This window comes from Megachile rotundata, chromosome 8 (assembly GCF_050947335.1).
Source record: "Megachile rotundata isolate GNS110a chromosome 8, iyMegRotu1, whole genome shotgun sequence".
Lineage (NCBI taxonomy): Eukaryota > Metazoa > Arthropoda > Insecta > Hymenoptera > Megachilidae > Megachile > Megachile rotundata.
In genome coordinates this window covers 15,600,930-15,622,997 of record NC_134990.1, presented here as the reverse complement: position 1 = coordinate 15,622,997, position 22,068 = coordinate 15,600,930, and the positions used below count along the sequence as shown (strand labels likewise).

General features: G+C 39.3%; 3 protein-coding genes across 10 annotated transcripts in view; 1 reads left to right on the top strand and 2 right to left on the bottom strand.

Annotated features, from left to right (window-relative positions):
• Window positions 1-9,659, bottom strand: part of pio (zona pellucida domain-containing protein piopio) — a 40,759-nt gene extending 31,100 nt beyond the window's left edge. Inside the window, exons 1-3 of one of the 2 annotated variants that reach the window (XM_012284263.2) lie at window positions 8,918-9,659; window positions 6,668-6,705; window positions 2,824-2,884 (exon numbers count right to left, since the gene is read on the bottom strand). In XM_012284263.2, coding sequence (XP_012139653.1) covers window positions 2,824-2,884; window positions 6,668-6,703 — 97 coding nt within the window. In that variant the 5' untranslated portion in view covers window positions 6,704-6,705; window positions 8,918-9,659. Of the gene's footprint in view, window positions 1-2,823; window positions 2,885-6,667; window positions 6,706-6,841; window positions 7,370-8,917 lie in introns of those variants that run through there. The other variant, XM_012284262.2, reaches the window with a different exon arrangement.
• The window catches only part of MTPAP (mitochondrial poly(A) polymerase), a 45,024-nt gene extending 31,865 nt beyond the window's left edge, over window positions 1-13,159 (top strand). Inside the window, exons 1-7 of one of the 4 annotated variants that reach the window (XM_076534852.1) lie at window positions 10,880-11,015; window positions 11,310-11,488; window positions 11,583-11,810; window positions 11,880-11,975; window positions 12,174-12,379; window positions 12,454-12,668; window positions 12,735-13,159. In XM_076534852.1, coding sequence (XP_076390967.1) covers window positions 10,889-11,015; window positions 11,310-11,488; window positions 11,583-11,810; window positions 11,880-11,975; window positions 12,174-12,379; window positions 12,454-12,668; window positions 12,735-13,153 — 1,470 coding nt within the window. In that variant the 5' untranslated portion in view covers window positions 10,880-10,888 and the 3' untranslated portion in view covers window positions 13,154-13,159. Of the gene's footprint in view, window positions 1-10,879; window positions 11,016-11,309; window positions 11,489-11,560; window positions 11,811-11,879; window positions 12,096-12,173; window positions 12,380-12,453; window positions 12,669-12,734 lie in introns of those variants that run through there. The other 3 variants (XM_012284264.2, XM_076534851.1, XM_012284268.2) reach the window with 3 other exon arrangements.
• Window positions 13,160-15,037: 1,878 nt separating this feature from the next.
• On the bottom strand, window positions 15,038-20,169 carry LOC100881385 (RING finger protein 207). 4 transcript variants are annotated; one of them, XM_076534843.1, is made up of 9 exons: window positions 19,901-20,169; window positions 19,504-19,746; window positions 18,732-18,880; window positions 17,874-18,658; window positions 17,151-17,495; window positions 16,803-17,085; window positions 16,355-16,741; window positions 15,494-15,762; window positions 15,038-15,412 (listed from the first exon to the last, which is right to left on the bottom strand). In XM_076534843.1, exons 2-9 carry the CDS (start codon window positions 19,719-19,721, stop codon window positions 15,188-15,190), a joined length of 2,661 nt encoding a protein of 886 aa, XP_076390958.1. In that variant the 5' UTR covers window positions 19,722-19,746; window positions 19,901-20,169; the 3' UTR covers window positions 15,038-15,187. The 4 variants fall into 4 exon arrangements, with proteins under 4 accessions (XP_076390958.1, XP_012139661.1, XP_076390959.1 ...); XM_012284271.2 differs by having other exon boundaries at window positions 15,038-15,762; XM_076534844.1 differs by having other exon boundaries at window positions 15,038-15,762; window positions 19,667-20,169.
• Between the last annotated feature and the right edge of the window lie 1,899 nt (window positions 20,170-22,068).

Below are 22,068 nucleotides of genomic sequence, written 5' to 3'. Positions count from 1 at the left end.
GTCAACGCTTCCTTCCTCGAGGTTCCCGTTACGCGTGAATTTATTCCATACTTCGTTCCGACCTTCTTTCCTCTATTTTATCGTTATTGAATCCTACTTACATGTTGCGGTCTTTAACATCGATTGGAAACGGAATCACACGGTTTATGTAGATGAAAAGATTAGGAATATCATTCGATATGAAAATGGTACATCATATTATAGGGGAGAACCTAACCTAACCATGTTATAAGGAGTTTAACCCTTTGCTATGTCAAATACGTCACACGCAATTCAGATAAATAGATTGAACATATATTTCTATTTATTTATTGCTTACATATCACATATATGTACATATGATTATATGTCACATACACACACATACATATACATATGATTATATGTCACATACGTACACATACATATACATATGATTATATGTAACATACGTACACATACATATACATATGATTATATGTCACATATACACACATGCATATACATATGATTATATGTCACATATACACACACATACAAATGCATATGATTATATGTAACATACGTACACGTACATATACATATGATTATATGTCACATACGTGCACATACATATACATATGATTATATGTAACATACGTACACGTACATATACATACATATGATTATATGTCACATATACACGCACATGCAAATGCATATGATTATATGTAACATACGTACACATACATATACATATGATTATATGTCACATATACACACACATATGCATATGATTATATGTCACATACACACATATACATATGCATGTATAAATATGCATATATCACGATATACATATACATATGTGTCATTATATGTCACATACTCCACCTGCAATTCCCTAAGAACATCTTTGTTGATCTACTTTCTAAAAGAACAAGTTGGAAGAAGTTAAGGAACAGGTAAAGTCATCCTAATATCGATTTCGTATTGAAAAAGTTTGATCGATTGCAAGGAAACGTTGAATAATTTTTAAGACGATACAAACGAGTCTGGAGGCAAAAAGTCGTTAATGTACTGGACTACCATAGTGTGCAGAGGATGCAGGCTTCCGTAGATGGGACGCAATGAGTCGTAACGATCGCGTGGATCTTTTCAGGCGAAGCGATCGATCACGCGATCGATCCTGCGGAAGATCAATTCTTAAGTGATTCATTGTTTTCCACTCGTGACTCATATCGTACGGCAACGGAACTCCTTGTACCGTTTAAGCAAACGTTTCGAAGATTAGACGTTGTATCTTGATGCAGGATCATTTCGAGCTATGACAGAAATGAATCGCTGTGAGTCGAAAATAAACTGAATGTGAATAGTCATGGTTTAATCGTCGATAGCTATCGATTTCGAATCCTCTAACAGGATCTTATGACGTAAAGTATCGTGTAACGACGCTTTGATTAACAGCACCAAGTTTCGTATAAATTTCAAAATGGCCGATCGGTACAAAGATGAATCAACCAATAGCTGAATATTATGCAGTGGTAGAAATCTCGATGATCTCACTTTTTAATGAGTTTCTCCATAGAAGTCAAGGTATCCGAGAAATTTTCAGCGAGTTGCTTCTGTATCCTCGATGCTCCCCGACGCGGAAACCGCACTCTCATTTTAGCCTAACCGAAAGTACTTTTCCGAGCGTACCAAATGACAAATTAATAGTCAATTTTTCAGGGCGGAACACGCCTGTCACGATACCTTGTTCGACCATTAAAAAGTAAAAGCCGAGATGCTGGTATCGCAAAAAGTGGTCGTCACTTTAATCAGTTTGACGTAATCGAGGTTATATAAATTCGTTATACCGTAACTATTAATTTTCTTGCGACTTTTCTCGTTGCAAAATTCGGAATATCATAATTTCTCGCAGGGAAGTTCTTCGCGTAACACGTTTCGACGGTGAAATTCCATTCGGTACCTGAACGGTAAAAGGTAAAAGTGTTTGGCCGCCGGTTACAGAAGACTTTCGATTCGCATCGATGTCGAAGAGGAAGATGAAATCGTGTGTTCGTCTCTGGTTTATAATCGTCATCTCGTTTCGTCCTGTTTGCATCTCGTCTTATCCTCTTTCTCCGCTCCTCTACGCGTCTTTCTCTGATCGCCATACGAGAATCTAGGTCGCACGGCTGCGTTCACCTTCCAGCAAAGCAATGTCTTTCCAAGGAAGGTCGTCGCTCGTCTGGAAAGCCTCTCTTCTTGACCATTCTTTTCCCTTTCTTTCGATTATTTCATTCAGCTTTAAATTCGAGCATCATTTTCGAACCACTTCTATTCACACATTCTATTCTATTCCTACATTCGATAATACGATAATTTATTCGAATACGCTGTTAGAATCAATTTTCTCATAGAATACCTGCAGACTACGTGTAATCGCCCCAAGGGAACAACACTTTCTTTTGTTTGTTTTTCTTAAATTAAAAGTTGAGATGTCTTTCTAATTGGCCACCGGCTCTGGTAATTAATCCCTAGTGTAATTAATTGAACCCGTCTCGATCAATCAACGGACCGCTCCCTGCTAGCAGGCTAATTAGTCGCGTTCATAAGCCTGTTATTGTTCCTGGAATCATTGTCATCGTGGACGAGCGTTCATTGTATGCTTTAGAAAGCGCATCCCATGGAAAGCGTCCACTTTTTTTTTTATCTGATCATCGCCGTTTGAGATCTGACAGGAAGCGTTTTCCATGAAAGAGAAAATTCATTGGGTAAAATCCCTAGACTAGGCGGACGGAGAGAGAAGCGTTCTCGGTTAATTGACCCCGGCTAATTAGTTATCGCAGGCGCTGACAATTAGAAAGCCGTTGTACTCACACGTAGACGGTTGCTGGGGTATTTGGGCTGCGTGTGTGGTGCTGTGCCTCGCTATTGTGATCTGAAACAAAAAAAATGGCACTCGTTAGATTGGCTGTTCGTCCCTAGACCGTGAGAGCAGGGCTCAGAAATTCGAGATTTTCAATAATTTACAAACTTCTCCTACGTTAAATATGAGATGAAGGATGTAAGAAAAGTCAACCCTTTGCACTCGAAGCTAATTTGACTGTTTGCAAACAGCAACTTTAATTTTAAAATGTTAAATGAATTCTCTTGAGGTTATTATTTTTTTACTGATAATTTCTGCAATTGTTTGTTTCGTTATACATCACACGTGTCATATTATAGAATCAGTTAAAAAATGCTTATTTCATGTATTAAATAAAATGAGACTCATCTCTCGAGCGCAAAGAGTTAAAATTTGTCGTGGTACAATGTGATTCATTATTCGAGTATTTAGCAACGATATTGTCCGTGGAAAACGTGTCGATTAATTATAATTTTAATGATAATTGAAGACGCCGATCGTGAGCCACACAATGCCAGCTTTTTCTCACCAATTAAATTTGATTAGCTGGATCGAAGGCCCCGTGTGAAAGGGCATAATATCGATAAAATTCAAGCTGGAAGAAACTATAAAAACACGCTGTAAATCCTTCCGAGACGAAATTGCTCAGGCGTAATTACGAAGACCTTTGCAAACGTCTGAAAATGTTTAGCGATCGAAGCAAGGGCACCCGACACCTCTTACTCCCTCGACACACTTTTATTTCCAATCCACGCCGATTTAGGTATCAGAAACGTGCAACTCGCGACGACCGCATTGCAACTTGGGTGAACGTGTAATTGTTGAAGGTGATTTGTTGCACCTTGTTTCTACAGGTAAGAGCATTACGTCTTTCCTTTTTTCTCCGCCAACCAGATCGATCAATTCAGTGATTTCATTCAACGTTCTTTGTTCTAAAAACGGATATTACTGCTCGAATATAATCTCGTTTCGAAAAAGAATATCCTACGAATCGCGTGAATTATGGAAAAGTACATCGAGTCGATCGAAGTATAAAATACAGGGAACAAGTTGGAAAGTGAGAGTTTGCGATACGTTTCTCGCGGAGCCTGAAAACGCAAGTATTAGAGAAATTGTCTAATAAACACGAACGTCAGCGTTGTTAATGCATATATCGGTGTGCGTCGATGAAAGTGGTTTAACGAGTCAGCAGCCATTTCGCATATACTACACGCAATTCGCTGTAAGCAGAACATAAAGTTCGGAAATATAAATACAGAAACAATGCCTTTATTATATAATCAATAAATTAGTAATAATTAATAGTTAGTAATAAATGTTTCGAGTAAAGCGTCGAGAAGATAAGGTTTAAAGAGCGCCAGATAAAAAAGAAGCATGTCAAGGTACAGTTTTTCATCGATCTAATTGTGGATCTCTATCGGAGCCATATACGGATGAATCGCATGCAGAAGCCTCGTTTCACGACGTTCTCCGTTGCACCCGTAATTGCAAGGATGCGGTGCAAATCCAGTTTTGAAAAAATACTGCAATTCCAACTGAAGGACGTACATCAAACTTTGTTAAAATCCAGTGATTTTCATACCACCACGGTGCAATTTTCTTGAAGAAATTCAGGTCCTCTTTCAGCTTTTATTCGCAGAATCTTGCGGGTCTCAACAGACACAGGATAGCTCAATATTTTTGCGCTTGAAAATCGATAGCGGACCAACGAGTTATCAAGTAGATCAATGGGTAATCGGATCGACATAGTCGCGGATCTGGCGTAGGTTGAGATCTCCTTGAAAACGCCTCCCATCGATGTTGCTATAACGCTTACATTAGTCATTCGCCTCTGAGCGATTATTATATGCGAGTCTACATGACGTCATTCGCTTTCGGCTAGAAAGCGTTTGAAGATACAATCAGATTCTTTCGCTGTTTCAGATATATCGCCACTCGTTGTATGACCAAGTGAACTTGACAACACGGGATCCTTGGGAAGGTAGTCTCTAATTACACCAATTACCGCATCATTTCGTGGAAGGCTTTAATCACGGTGAAACACTGGATTTAAGCACGAACGCAAAAAATGATCGAAAGTCGGAGCGTGGGTGTAGACGGAGATTGTACTCCCCATGAAATTCCTCGATTCAGAACACCTACACTCTCTTTTTTACCTTCGATATTACTACGCTCTCATAGAAACGTAGATGTAAAAATTTCGTTCCGAAATCCATTTGTTAATTCTAAAGCGGTGTCCTTGTAATCGATTCTCACGTTACGTAAAACGATGCTATTCTACAAATCGGTGAAAAAATCATTTACGCAATCCGAGTTCTATACTTGGTCGCGTCACCGACTTTCTCTCCAATCAAACAAACGGGATTTTCTATTAATTGCGAGCGATAATGTCTGCTTTTCCTATTCCCTTAAGGTAAAGAAATCTTTGATCTTCCTTTTGTAAATATATTGTACCTTGATTTCATCGCAAAGATCGTTTTTCCGCGTACTAGAGGAAAGTTCGGACCAAGTTTTCCGCTGTCTGAATACGTGCGAACCATTAGTAAGGGAGCGTTTAGAGTTACTTCCGGTATATCGGTTCTCTTAGTTCACAGAGAAACGTCTGTGAAAACGAGCTCCAGAGATCCTGTGCCGATATTTAAAAGAACACTAGGTAAAAGTGGGCGTGGCTGTTCCGAACGGATTGTCTTTCCTTCTCGTACAGAATGTTCCTGCAAATGTTTGCGGACACGTACACCTCGAAATTTCTATTTACCCGAGGCCGATGACATTTTTCTATCGTACTTCGAACTTTCAATATTTGTCCAAGTAATTTAACCACCTGTTCTGCAAATATTCTGGCGAAAAATTTCGCTGTCAAAGCGTGCGAGAATTTGTTTCCCAGATGACGATTTCTACGCGAAACCTGCTCGAAACGCTTTCTGCTCCTGAACCAAGTTTTTTGCATTTTTTACGGAATATTACAGGCTTAAGATCGCTTTGCCTCCATGAGATCGAAAGGTTCGATCCGCATCAAGTTCAGGGAAGAAGGTTTTATTTAACGCGAGCATTTGAAGAAGTTCCACGCTTGGTCCTAATTAACGTAAATGCCAGGCTTTAGCGTAATTGTCGAGTATTAAGCATTACACAAACCGAAGATTGCAGCTACTTGAACGGGTTAACGACATCGGATCTTTGTCAAGAGAGCACTGTTTAGTTCTGCAACGTGATATTTACTGCGTGATTATTGTGAGAGAAACAAGTATCTTCTGAAATTATGTAGAGTACCCTGCATTTTAGAGCGGCATGTAAAGGGAATAAGAAAGACCGTAACACTTGTTACGCACGAAAGAAAAACTACTGCCGGAGTATTTTTGTTACTCGGATGATCCCGTTGAAAATGACTATAATCTATTAAAAAACCATCGTACATTGAAGGAGATAGATAATGGGCGGTAAAACTATAAATCAAAAGATTTGTAACATAAAAGTTTCTGCAGTTATCCTAATTTTGCGGAAATTACGAGACACGGTGCGCGATATTAGACCGTTTAAGCAGCTGCTAAGTCATTTAACCTCGGCTGCAAAAATTACAGAGCACAGAAAATATTGCAGCTGCTCGACACAGTTTTCCTGGCAGACGGTTTTACGGGACGTTCAACAAAGGATTACATAATTCCCTGCATTCCTGGCCAACATACTACGCTCGCTAGTTATGCTCGTTTTTCGTACGACACGAGGGAAAGTACGCGTGAATAACGATATCGAAAGCTAAATTAATATTATCGAATTACATTGAAGTTTAAATTGTTCTTAATAAAAAATATTTTGACTTACCAATAGAAACGCCAATGCGACCCCCCGCCAGTCCATGGCTAAAATAAAAGAGAAAGTCTTAATTAATAACTGGGTCGAACTGCCATAAGTACGATCGACCGTGTAAAACGCGTGTTGGGCGCGAAAACACTTGCAACAAACATAGAAAAAATCGCTCGATTGTATCTTTCTTACTTCGATACATCCACTCGATTAATCCCTCCGGTTAAACGTCTCTAACCGGTACATCGGTCTTTAATCACCTTGCACTTTTAAATCGTTCATTAGCGAGATCGGTAAACGTTCAGGTGACGCGACACGATCGAAAGTTTCCATGAGTCATAGCCACAAGAAAGTTCGCTGGATGTTCGGACATCGCGATAAATCGAGGATTCGATGGGAAAAGGGGTGCAAAAGGTTCTCGAGCTGGTTAGTAGAACGAAATCGGACAGCTTGAGAAAGCGACGCGGTGTTTCGCGCAGGCGACCGAACATAACGCAACGTTCACTTTTTCGAGCAAGAGGAGAGGCCGGTGCACGGAACAGGAACGACCTCGAGCACACTGGACCACCATGCTTGACCGTAGTCCGCCATTTTCACTGCACCTCGACCTCTTTTCCTTTTTCGTTTGTTCACGACGTCGCGACGACACGAACCGCGGGATTTTACGAGGCTGGTCGATCGACATCCCGCGAGGTTCTGCCACCTTTTCTCGCGGTGAACAGGAAAGTCAGGAGCGTGCCGTGAACCGCGGAGCCCTCCAGGGACGTACTACGCCTTTCACCTTCTCTTTCCTTCGCAAAAATTCTTCGCTTCGAAAGCAATCGCCGCAGCTTATTTCGCTCCAACTCATAATTTAACCCATGATTGACATTTCTTAGCACAATTGTGTAACGTTGCTGGACAATTAGATAAAAATTGCTTCGAATCGATAACAGCGTATAAATCTGTCTACTAGGGATCACGTAGAAAATTGCGATATCAAAAGCGTACAGTAAGATACCCACGTCATGACATACTGGGCGTTGAAGTCACCGGCAACTTTTGTCGCGCAAGACAGATATAGCCATCATACGCGTTCGAGTCGTTACGAAATCTGCGGACAGACCAGTATGCGATACAAGCATCTTTCGAACAATTAATTAACAATGCTGCATTGACAGTAAACATTTATAGCTACGACATTCTTCCACCGAGCTGAGTATCGTAACTTCCATCGTCACTTTTATACGACATAGTATTAAACCCGTTAAAAAGTTATTAGAATTTCCGTTGTGTATCGTTATTAAAATGGAATCAGTTGATCGCGTGAGCGGGGAGGATCCTTGGCGCCTGCATATTTGGTTACCAGTGCCACCTACGAGGATGAACAAGCGTCACGAGCCTTGTACCCGTTTTCGCGTGGTTCCGTTGCATAACATCGTTTCATTAAACTGACTAGAAGTCTACGTTATACCCATTCAGCCGTTGGTTGTTCGCCCCTCTGTTTTCCGTGCGTGTCTCCGCATGCTCGAGAAAGGAAACGGTTTGTTCCACGCTGCTCGCACAGCTGTCAGACTCTACCAGCTTTTTCGAATGTACACCCTCTCCATCGGTCTGTTGGAACGGTGTCGACTTCGAGGTCGAAATCGCACCATAGTACACGAACGATACGTTTTCAACATGCATATTTCAAAAATCCCAGAATATTGTAGGCTAAGAATAAAAAATTGAACTACGTAGCGACAGGAAGGCTTCAACGATCAACAGAATTTTAAAATAAAATAACGCGATACGAGGAAGGTGTTGAAAACAAAGTTACGTGTTCGATAATTTTAGAATAATAAAAGAAATCGCTGCAGGAAAGTGTCGGAGATAAACAAAATCTTCGAGTCTTAAAAATATTCAAATGAGAGTGAAAATTTTCCTACGAACACAAGGTGAACGACGTTCGAAGGTTCTGACGAAACACGCGTGTTCGCTTTCGACGACCTTGAAAACGGAGGACCAAAGTGTGTGTAATTTTTCATTCCATCGTTATTTTCCGATTGTTTTAACGGTAAATTCCTCGAAAAACTCGTTTCAGGCGCCTTCTGGCGCCCTTGAACGTCCGCCAACGTGATCTTCGCAGTCTTTCCGTGCAACCACATATTGCGCCATCTTGGTTGTCAACGTGATTAAAAACTCTGAACCCGAAGGCTTCAATGAAAACCATTTATTTTACCTTGATCGACTTCATAAATCGAATGGATGTATCGTTTTAGAATAATTTTAATAATCGTTACAGCTCACCTGTTGGATCACCAGATTATCGATTTAATCCAAACACCGCAAAAATCTTCCTTTGTAACCGAACAATTTGTGCAACGTTCGCGGAACAGAAACAGTCAAACGATCACTAATTTTTTATAATAACCAGACAGGTTCGTAAAGTCGAATCACCAGTTCGATCTACCTCGTGGATCCGGCTCGTTCATCATCAACACTTCCGGTAGCACATTACACCCATCGAATAGCGTCGAAAACGCGTTCTCGCCGGCCATAAGGTCCACCTCGCACACGTCGACATCCCCAAATCTTGGATGATCTTTCCAAAACCGATTCTTCCCAGCTCTCGATCATTTATTACATAGAAAAGAGATTTATCTATCGGTACAGTTGATCATCCTTGCAAATATCTTCGTTTTCGATCGTGAACCATCGGATAAACTTTGATGTTAAAGGTGTCTTGTTAGAGGTGTTTGCTTATCAAACTTCTTGATAGATTTTCTGTTATTTATCATTGATCGTTCGGTCTCAAAGTATGCACCAATCTGTACGGAGGATCTTCGATGTATCTCTTTCACGTATTTTTCTCACGCGTTTCGTTATCATCACACCACACGTCTACCGGCGATTCGCTGCCGTGGAAAAGAAGCAGTCGAGCATGCGAAGAAGAAACGCGTTACGATCGACGCGAGGCTCGAGACTGCACTGTTCTTCGTTCCTCTCTTCACGGTCCCTGTTACCTGTGTGTTCCCGTGGCGAACAGAGCAAGAGGGACCTCGCTAAGAGAGGGAGAAGCCGAACGGAGACGATGATACATGCATCCAGCTGGAATAACGAGGATAGAACGATCCTGTGTGCGTAGGAAAGAAGATGACGAAAGTGAATATATTTGGAGAAAAGCGGGGACAAAAACGAAAACGAGGGTTTCTTTCGAGACGAACATCGAAGGAGGATACTATGGAATAATATTTTGTTCGGTCAACGCAGGATAAATGTGTGGTACCTCGGGGAATGATGGAAAATGAATCTTGATAGAACAGAGAGAAGGAATTTGTAATGATCCTATGGAATATTTGAACGATCAACCGATAGAGTGCGACACTAAAGCATTTGTCTTTGTCTCTAGATCTTTTTTTAAAAATGCAATTTTCGAAATCGATGTACCTTGGAATTTATTTTATTTTAGTTACTTGATAAGTTGCATAGACTTCGGCAAATACCGCTTGAGTTAACGAGAAGAAATTTAAAAATTAATGGAACTTGATCTATACGAGAAGTTTGCAAATATTTTCTAATAAAATTAATAAAAATACCTGGTACATAAGCTATCTTCGTGTTTCTGTATTTCGAAAATATTTATTAATTTTGAAAAATATTCAGCACGATTGAAAATTTAGTTTTGAGCATCTCAAAGCCATTGCTGAATATATTCGCGAAAAAGGGGTAGAAAGAATAAACCGAAAGAGGGAATACGATTTCGCGCGTGGAGAAGAAAAGGACAGATTGCGTTTACGTCATCGCCCGTGTTAGACGCTGAACTATGTCTCAGGGGATGCGAGATTTCTTTTCGTTTTTCAATGATTCAAGTAAAATTCCTGTTTTATGCACAGTACAAAATATACATATATTAAAACTAAATTCGGAAAATATAAGTCAAATTCAAATTGTAGTTTCGAATCTAGTTTATCGAAAAAATCAATTATCGACTTATTATCGACTCGATTATCGAATTATTTGATTCCATTAAAATTTCAGTAATCGAAAGTACGTATAAGTAAATTATATAAAATATTTTTCTTTTTCGAATTATAATTTATTTCTTCCAATATTTTGTTCTTTTTAGCATCGTTGAGACATCTGTGAAAAAACATTTTCACGCGGTACTACATAAGTTTTACGTATGATAAGTTACCGATTATGGACGTTTATCATTGCGTGTATACCATGTGTTTCATCCGCGGACTATGATTTCGTCTGAAAACATTTTATATAAATATGGCTCTTGTATATCGTGCAAATGTAAATTTTTGCTCTTTGTTTAATACATTTTCTTCTAAGAATGTATCGAGTGTCAAAAGGTTTACATCGCAATATAAACATAAAGTAGGCAATAACGATCATGGTAGGTTAAAAATTATCGTTCGTGTTATAACCTCGACTCTGATATTTTTGTATTTTGTTGCCATGATTATTTAGTTTCTTCATTTTGGCTTAAAATATATTTTTTAAGTTAATTTCCTTTTATACCTTTTTTACTTGCTATGTTTAATTACTGAAAAATCTGATCATGTTATGTTTTTACAGGTTATGTAATTTAGCGACAGTAATGTTTTATTCTTTTTATTTACGTAGTTTTAATGCATATTTCATATTGTTTATTGTTGACAAACATTAAAGAATGAAATATGTTTTACAGTTAAGGGCTCAATATACGGTGATGCATTTCATAGAATGATCACAGAGAGACAGAATCAGGCAATGAAAAGCATCATAATAAAGTTAAATTCGTTTGAAGCTATTGATGCTGCTCGTCAGTGTTGTGCATCTTATGGACAGGTTATAAAAGCGTTTCCTTATAATACAATAAATGATGAGGTAAATAAATCTTTTTATAAGTTTTAGTTTAAATCTAAAGCTTACGAAAGTAAATACGTAACTGTTATATAGGTTGAAATGTTGCTTGTTTCAGTGTTTCATGTTAATAGAATTTGACAATTATGCTTCTATATTGAAGCTTAAGAACAGTATGACTAGCGAAGTAAAAAGTTTTCAAACTATCGGTATGGTATCACCGATATATAGGTATTATGCAGACAAATCTGAGGAACAAAAATCATCAGCGACTATTACATACTACAAAACATTTACCATTCCGAAACGGACAGATATTGTGAAGAAATTAAAAGAAATTAAATCTGTAATATACTGGTATATTATTCAGATTAATTTTATGGTTAACAGTAATCAAATATGTTTTATTTTATAGATAGATGGGCAAATGGTGGCACTGTACCATTCATTGAAATTTTCAGAAGTAGATATTCGATTAAGATTTTTTACTGCCGCTGAACTTACGTATTATGTAAATAGATTATTTTGTAATATAAATGTTCTGCCATTTGGCTCCAGTGTAAATGGTTTCGGTCAGAGAGGTTGTGATCTGGATTTAGTATGCTCAGTTAGCGGTACTAAGAATGAGAGTGTAAATTTTCATACATTTGTATTATTAGTGTCATTATAAATTTTTATAGAAACTGGTTTAAGTGAATTTTCGTTTTAGGCACAGAAGTTACATTATTTGACGAACAACATATGCTTTGATAGCAAAGTAAAGCATCAACAATTCTTAGAAATGGTATATACAATATTGAACACATGTGTACCTACAATTTCCAATGCAAAGAGAATTCTTAATGCGCGTGTTCCTATACTTAAATTTAGTATTCCCAGTAGCAACATGCAGTGTGATCTTAGTGGCCCTAATGAGTATGCAAAGATCATTTTCTTACTAAAATACGATTATTGTACTTTGAGCTGTAATGTTACAATTCTATTCACAGAGTTGCACTTTACATGTCCAAGTTATTATATATTTTTTCGGAGATAGATTGTCGTGTGAAACCACTAGTCTGTACCATTCGTAAATGGGCAAAGAATCATCGAATAACGAGAGAAATTCCAGGTCAGTGGATTACGAACTTCTCTCTTACTCTTTTAATAATATTTTATTTGCAAAGAATAGAGATTTTGCCACCTATTGCTGTCTTGACTTCAGGTAGGTGTAAAGATAGAACAATCCTTTATCTGTTTTTGATGCTAAACTTTATATTTCTGTTTTTAGCGCAAAACAAATCTGGATGGAAAGTTTCGAGTTCTCTAAGCTTACAGAGTATATTACGTGGGTTCTTTCAATTTTACAGCAACTTCGATTTTAGTACACAGGCAATTTCTATTTGGGAGGGAAAAACAAAGATAAAACTAGATGTATCCCCTATTTATATTCAGAACCCTTTTAATGAATCATTAAATGTTGCTAAGAATATTAATGATATCCAATTAGAACGTCTTATACATCATTTCCGAGATGCCTTGAATCTGTTACATTACGAAGAATGCTCCATTTTGCATTTATTGAAATACGATTCAAATGAACAAAATAGTACCACCGACGATAATACTGTTCAACAAAATGAAACCGCAATAGAAGAAATTTTTGATTTAACTAATTCTATAGAAGAAAAAAAAGTAATAAAGTCATAAAACATACATTATTATTGTAGCTTAATTTATACAAACTGATTTTTGTACAATTCACCTGCCCTGAAAATATAGATAATTTTTTTCGTACAAAATTTATTTCTGTATAAATAAATGAACAACAAATACTAAAACTCGACTAAAATAAGATTGACTTGTACTTTCTTTGTGAACGACACATGTTCCGCGTATTTTAGATAAAAATAAGATAGGAATGAAAAAGAATCTTGATATCGTTTTATACAAGTGTACACAAAATGTTTATTGAAAGGTATAGAATAAATATTTGAGAATTGTCACAAACTGATTAACATAAAAATAACCATGACCGAGGAACGGAGAAAACTGGAAACATTCAGCAATAGTTGAACAATTTTCGTACTTCGTAAGTTATATATTTCTCTATTATTAATAATTCGACATTTCTCATACATGATTAATCGTGTACACTTGCTATAATTGTAACATTCTCATGATCAGTACGAAGATTATGATCATTTGATCGTTTAAAAACGAACAATAACGATCGTGTCAACTTCCACGAGGAACCTTCATCTCCTCGCATACAATTACGTGACATTCGATGAACACGTGTAATTGTAAAAAAAGAATCTTTCACAGTTGCGAACACCCCGTTGGAAGGATGTATTAAAAGTAAAACGATGGATTCCCGAACAACTGGAAGTTACGAGTATGTTTATAATTAGGCTATTTTTTTTTTGTTCCTCCCCTTCAAAAAAGAGTCATTTCATCATGTACAATAATTTCTTCATTGCGTAACGTTACGACTCGGTATACCATTGTATAAAGTACCTTTGAAGGTATTACATATAAACTCTAGTTGTAACGAATCAGTTAGAGATCATTTCGTTTTATGAAATTCCATCTAAACCGATTCTAAAATCGGGAAGAAGAAAACGCGCGATTTGAGCATCATGGGAAATTCTTTACCTTATTTTCTTTCTTTCGTTAATTAATTAATTAGTCCTAACTCTCTTTGTATTTACCCATACGTAGTGCGTTCGACGAAAAACGGATCGCACTCTTAATTGTTAGGAACGTGCGAGTACTCGAGATTACAGGATCGAGTCAGATCGGAAAAATGACGGCGAAATCGGATATTCCTACGTGGGAAGATACTTTCAAGCTTTTACCCGATTCTGCCCAATTTTTTCCGAAATTCGAATGGGCTACTACGCGCACATTCCTACTAATTGTCGAGCATTTCTTTGAAAATGCATCGATCACCGCTTTAGTGATCGCGTCAACAATAAAGAATATCAACGTATGTATTTCCCTTTTTTTTCGTTAATAATATATGTTGTATATATATCTATATATACACATATATATTATATATTATTTCTCTATTGGCAGCGGCGATATTATGACAATCGGCGTTTCAAAGTGCAATCAAAACGCTGTTCAATAAAAAAATCGAAAATTGCTCTATATCGAAGGCTGACTGACCCTGAAACAACTCTGACCAGACATACATGGGACTAGAAATGACGAGGAATAACATGCGATACAAACGTTGAAAACGCTTGGTCCAGACTCAGACAAAGAAACTGGAAAATTTTGCGACTGTTCACAAAAGTAACGTTAAAAAAGTGCACTTGTCGAATAACAGTTGTCCCCGCCTGTAGACATCGGAAGAAATGCCCTTTTCTTAGTAATAATACCGCTACTAAAACGCTCAATATATTCCGTTCGAAAATAAAATAAATAAAATAAAACGTATGTTCGTAGTACCTTTTCGCTGAACGGTATTTCTCTACGAATAACAATGCTCTAACGCTCGATAAAATACTTTCCCCGATGTATGCTAGACATTATTTGGAGGATTTTCGACTCCCTTCCAGATAGCCAAGAAACTATTCGCAATTTCTAATAAATACTTTTATTTGATTCTTTCTAGAACGCCTCGACGAAACATCTATTTTCTGCCGTCTTGACTATCTGACCTGGATACCTCTATAGAAAGCTCCTTGATTGAATTTCTTTCACCGTCGTCTCTTCGGAACTGGAACAACCTTAATTCGTCTTGCTTTTCCGATGATGACGATGATGATGCATATGGTGATGACGCAGATGAGACCTAGTTTCTTGCACGGCTGCAACCAACGTTTTCACCGTTTCCTCGTGACCCTCGAAGCTATCGGTTTTCTTCAATTGACTAAGGGACGAAGCGGCGCCCTCGCTGGCCGTTACGCTGCGTTTACTTTTCGGTCGCGGAAACGTTTCCCAGGAACGCTGCTTCTGCACCAGAGACGACGACTTCGGTGTAGGTCCGATCAAAAGAACCAATGTTTTCCTGGGATCCTGCGCGGATTGACCTACCGTCCCATCGACGATGCTGGACCGTCTGCTTCCCGAGCCAGTTGTACTCAGGCTGTCGCAGCTCGCTCTTCGACGCCTGCCCACCTCCGTCGACGCCTTCTCCTCCGCGTAGAACACGTCCTCCGAGTCGCTGGCCGGGTATACTTTGGTCCCCTTGCCACTCGACATCGGTTGCTCGTCAGGAACCGCGTGCACCTGAGCCTGGACACGCTTCTTCGCCTCCCCCATGCTCGACGCCTCGGATATTCGTTGATAATCCCCTTCCTCGCCTGCTCAAAACCATACACACCATTTTAAAAACTTATTTATATGTTCTAATTGGAGATACGCTCAAGACCAGCTACGAAACGGCGTTACGGAGTGGCTTTTCCCTGGAAAAGAAGTACGTAAAACATTGATTTCAACCGTAACTATGTAACTACATTTGATCGTTGTTTAACTTCGATGAAACTAGGTCACGTTTCTAATTGATTCCCAATGCTACTCGTGGAGAAGAGGGATCGAATGGCTTTTACAAAGGAGACAAATGGTGGATTATCTCGTCTATGTGTGAAGTGTTCCATTAATGAATTGAATACCAAAAGCGTGTAATTAATTAGTGACTGTGACTTTGATGGAGAACAATATTTTTTCGGCGCAATGTTTCCTGAATTGGGCGCGATGCGAAGTTAATAATTCTCGTGTGCATTCATCAGGATTTTATTTACATTAATATTTATATATATGTATTTATATGCTACCTACATAGTCTTCTGATTTTACGAGTATTCATCGCAATTGTGTTTCGTTCCAGGTGTGTACCATCGTTAGCTATCCAACGCTATTTACACGTGCATACGATCCTCGCGAATTTATTCTTACCAGTCGTGTGTGACTGTGGTTGCTGAGAATCTGTACATCTCTCCGGTTGGTCGAGTCCCTCGGCGGACGTGTCACCGCTACCACCTTTCAAAGAACGATACAAAGAGCGTACTTTGCTAACGGACGAATGACCAGGCGGTGTCTTGGGCTTCGTGCTATCCGGAGACTTCCTCGATCGACGACTCTGACTGCGATCACGACCCTCCTCTCGTCCAGGTGACTTTTTACGATCTTCCTTACTCCTAGTTTTCTCGATAAATTGACTGAGAACACCTCTTTTCTGTTCAGAGGCTTTCGCTGTCCCGTAGACGATGATGTTTCCGCTAGAGTCCAAGACAGCTCCAACGCCAGACGGTGTACGACAACGTGTTGGTATCTCTTTGTTCTCTGTTACATAAAGTTCACGCTTGATGTAATAATTCGCAAAGAATTAATAGACGAAAATTACCTTTCATGTAAAGCGCGTTATCAGCACTAGTGGCAGTGGCTCGCGAATGTCGGTGATCCTTGGTGGGAGCCTGAGTTTGCGGTTGCGGTGGTTCTTGCATCTGCAAGCGTGCCAAATGATCGAGTAAAGCTTGCAGATGTTGGTTGCTGGCTGCGTCGGAAGCTGTCATGCTGATTTCGCCAGCGTTCATGCCGGAAGAGAAGGATTTAACGAACGGTTCTAATTGTTGAGCAAGGTTCTGCAGCTGTTTCACTTGACTCCTCAATGACATGATGTCGTTCATCTAGGTAAGGATAAAAATTAGTCGTGTTATAATGAATATAAGTACATATTGTAAAAAGAAAGTACCTGTGAATGAAATATTTCTTTTTCCATATGAATTCTGCATAACTGTTCGTCCCATAATGCGTCGAACACGTTTCTGAGTCGTTCCAATTCCATCTGATGATCTTCTAACTGTTGCTCCAATACTCGGCAGTCTCTGGCTACATGCTCGTAACGTGTACCTAACGGAGGAGTGTTCGCCCTTCGCAGAAGAGCTACGTCCCGATGAAGCTCTCCCAGACGTTCCTTCACCGTCATTAACTGTTGATTCAATTCCTTTAGCTGTGTATCAAATGTTCGGCAGTGTTTGGAAAACGGTCCACCATCTGCTCCGGTTTTGGATGAAATCTTCTGAGACGACTTGCTACTCTGCTCGAAAAAGGGAATAAAAATTTCTAGCGTAATCGATGATCGCCTTTGTCAGATTTAATACATACGGAACTGAATAAACTGTCTGATACTGACTACCATATTCGGCTAATAAACTAACGAAAAACGAAAGTTTGTACAGTTCTGTTTCGTTTTGTCCAGAATATGCTACGAGAATGACTGTATCTAATTTGGCTACTAACTACCACCATTACGATTAAGTACAAGCCACATCATATATCGAGTAAAAAATCCTGTAAACAAAAATACTTACACAGAAGTGTGCGCGAGAAATGCAATGAAAAAGAAACTTGTAATATGAACGTAAAGATGGAATTGGTAATCGAGAGGTGGCCAGGCTATAATACTTGTAGATACCTGCATCACTGGTGGATCTTGTTGAACCATCGAATGGGTCTGATCGTACAGCGATTCTTTCGAACTCTGAGGCTGACCTATGTAAGGCTGCAACGCGCGAGAAAATTCGTTCTTGTAGTTCGGCTTGAGATGGGCAGTTAATAAGGGTGGCCTCGAAGGATGCCCTAATTGAGCAACGCGATTCAATCGCTCCAACATCGGATGAGCTAACTCGAGAAATTGATACTTGGTTGCACCGCTGGTAAAGGCGGTGCACAACATCAAATGCGTCTGTAGTACAGGAAACGCAGAACCTAGAGAAAACAGTTGACTACAGACCATCCTTTCTTTCGTCTCGAATTGTCGCTGAAGCTCTGCCAATACGTTATTATGTGTTTTCGTTATGGCTTCCTGCATTCCCTGACAAAAGGAATTTACTGCCCTTTTCTCGGAGTCTAAACTGTGTCGTAATTCATCTAGCTGTGATTTCAGAGCCAACACCCCGTCCCGTACTCCAGCCTGCAGCTCGCAAATCGAATTGACCGCCCGTTCCATTTTTTTCGATGCCTGTTGCCAGGCACTTTCAATGTCGATGCAATGAATTCTCGCATCCGCGGGAGTGTCGCGAAAACACGTGGCGCAGAGCATACACTTGGCACTTTGGCTAAACATTATGTATTGTTCTCCGTGGGTCGGACAGCGACGTTGAGTATCCTTGGCGCATTTACTCATATGCAATACCTCATGAGCAGAAAACATCTTAGCACGATGAGTGTGCTCCCTGCAGTGCGTACACAGTGCTTGCCCTGAATTTCAAACAAGTTTTAGTTTTTCCAACATTGTTATAGTTTATCATTAAAACAAATTCTTGTTACTTACCACATGTTGTACAAAAGAACATAGTAGACTTGTCACGCTTATCACAATTGGCACAAGGTGGATTCTCAGAATTTGCCAATTCAACTAGCTGACGCATCAGGTGATCGGGAGGTGGTAGTTGTGCTCCATCTTTTAATTGTGTTTGTTGCCTACGTACATAAATTTATCTTCAATTTATAGAAATTAGACAAAGTTCAAATTATTAAAAGTTAAGCCAATGAAAAGAGATAGTTTGAATCTTGCAAAAGAGTAAGTCATAGAACATGAAAAGAAGAAGCGATGCAAAGAAAATAGTATTTGAAGGAATCACCGTACAATAGAGCAGATAGCTTTAATAAGATGCACGATAAGAATATAAGTAAATTCCTTAATGTAAGAAACTGCATAACTGTTTACGATGCACTTACTAGCAGAAAAGAAGTTAATATGGGTGAGGTTAAAAGTGCATATATTATTATGGTTTAAGGCAAAACAGCTGCACAAATTATATTATAAATATATAAACTTTATAACCATGTGTCAAACATTTGTAACAAAAATGATTAAATACTTAGTCCTTTGTTACACGAAATGAATAGAGGTAGACAGTTATCACAGAGAAAGAGCGATCCAAAACTTAAAGCATTTTTTTATCATACTTGATAAAAAGTTGACGTAAACACTTGAACTAGTAGGGGATACAATTACATGCATAGAGTAGCCGAACCTAACCCAGACCTGGGATCATCACCCACCCTAAGGACGCCATGCAATAACAGTCGTTGTTATCTACCCGCAGATGGGACAGGAGACCTTTCCCTCAAGGTGAGGGCCACGGATGCAACGGGCACAAAAGGTGTGAAAGCAGGATAGCAGACAAGGCTCGTTGAAATAGTCATGGCAGACGCCGCAGATCAGAGGATTCCTAGGCCCACCACCGGTTACACCTGTCGTACCATCGTTTTCGCCGACACCGATGCCGTCAACTGTCGACCCCGTCGAGTTCGCCATCGCCGGCCAAACCAACGGCGGCCACCTGGAAACCACAACCCAGTACGTACTTCAACGACCGATTCCTCGTTGCTTCGTCTCATTTTTTTTTAACATATTTCAGGTTTCACAGACACGTAACGCAATGCGTATGGAAAAGAATAGAAAACTGATCGAAAGAAATCGCAAAGAATGTTTACCCCAAGACCGTTGGCCCGCCCGCCGTAGAAAAGCCTGATAGGTAGTTTATCGGCTCGTCATTCTGACGTAGTATGGTGGGCAACCCCAGTTTGCGCCTGACGATCGGCTCTGACGTCACTGAGGTGCCACCAATCTCGCGCCCTCCACTCTCCACCAAGGATGCTACGTACACAGCGAAAAGAGGACGGGCTGCTGCTGCACGCGCTGCTATGTGGAGAAGGGTGCACCGGCCTGCACACAGGGTTGCGCTGACGTAAGTGTGCGTCCGTGGTAGTAAGCGTATACGTGCGCTCGCTGACGATGGGTATTTGACCCCCTTTCAGGAAAATTTTTGAACAATTTGCTCACGCAACGATATTCCAATCGATTTCAATTTAAATACGTTTAAAAAACTTTGGAGGGTCGAACGCGTCAATAATCCCAAGTCCCTTAAAGTTTCTTAAATTAGAATTTCTATTAGCGAACGGTATTGCATGATAACAAGTTATACTTTCTGTACAAGCTGGAAAATTATTCAATCATTTCCTGATCGACGTTTAATAATTTATGTAAACATTGCTTTTAATACGTAGACCAATATTTTCCAACTTTGTAAAATTTATAAGTCTTATTTTCCAATTATTTAACATAATAGTTATAGAAAACAGAATAACAGTTTAATTCTACTGTACGTTTCAGGCGATTCGCAGTATTTTCGAATCTATCGCTAGCAGCTGGACGTGTATATACGTGGTGGTACTTGGAGCTAGATCTATGCGCCTGACAGAGAGAGCAGCACCTCGACGTCCTCATCCCCCGGAACTTTCATCGTCCCGTTTTCTGCACTCCTGCAGGGACCTACATACATATATATACAGTGAGAGAAAGAGAGAGGGTAAGGGCGAGAGAGAAAGAGAGAAACAGAGAGAGAAAGGTAGATGCATATATCTACATACATTCGATCTGTCGACGTGTACATGTGAGAGCAAGTGCTACTGGTACCGAGACGAACATTCGCTGTACAAGCCGTAAAAAAAGAGTACATGACGCATATAAAGCGCATAAAATAGAAAAAAAAATGAAGAGAAGAGAGGAATTATGCATATTTCTTTGTATCCAGCGGTTTCTCGTTTCCCTAGTTTTCATCCACTCGTTGCACGATATTGGTGAAACGTATATTATGAAATTTGCCCAAGTCCTTCTTTTCGCTTCTCTCTCCGCTCCGTTTGCGACAAAAAGCTTCGCCCTTTTAACCTATAAAGAGTTTCTAGGGTGGTGGCTGTTTAAGCATGCTAACCACCAGACTACGTAGTTTCCTTTTGCCAATATTTCTTTTCTATTTCTCTATTCTCTGCTCCACACTTTGTAAGGCTTGATTTTATTTAATCATTTCGCTCTGATTCCAGGATTCACCTGTACCGGACAATGTCTGCAAGTGAAGCGGAAAAAATAGCTTCTATCGATCGTTTAAAAAATCTTCGAGACGGAGGATGCGACAAAATGTATACCTATCGGTACTGTAATCAGGAAAAATACACAGCCTCTCCTGCATGTTGGCAGAATATCCGTCGGTTGAGAGTAGATGGCTGACCCTCAAACGGGTCAGTGAATGCTAATTCCACGACCCACCCTTTCTCCCCTGGTAACCGCAGTGTACTTCCTTTGGGCAGTTTCGGAACAGCTCCAAAAATTCATTGCCGTAGAAATTATCAACGTAAATGAATGTTGTGCGATCGGGATACGTGTTAATACATCGTTAATGAGTCAATACTGTAATTTAATTAAAGATATTTGCCATTTGTACGTTCATAATTAAGATAGAAAAGTGTGACTACGTAAATACTAAAGTCTGTCAAGTTTTTGTCTTGATTACTTTAAAAATTAACTTGAAAATAACAAACAAGAATTGTTTAATTTATATCTGGTAAAACAAAAACAAGAACTTTTGTATGTTTCATTGTATACCGATATATTTATAATTGTTGACCGATATATTTATAATTTTAGAATTTAGACTTTAGAATTGACACTAATTTGTAAAGCTAGAGTAACACACTAGCTCGGCGTATCTACCTAGATCTAAAACGTCGTTTAATATTTCAATCTGTGTAACGACGGGAAAATTAATGTACGCTCACGGCTTCCAATTAATTAAACGCGCCACCGTGTCATTACAAATATCGAAGCG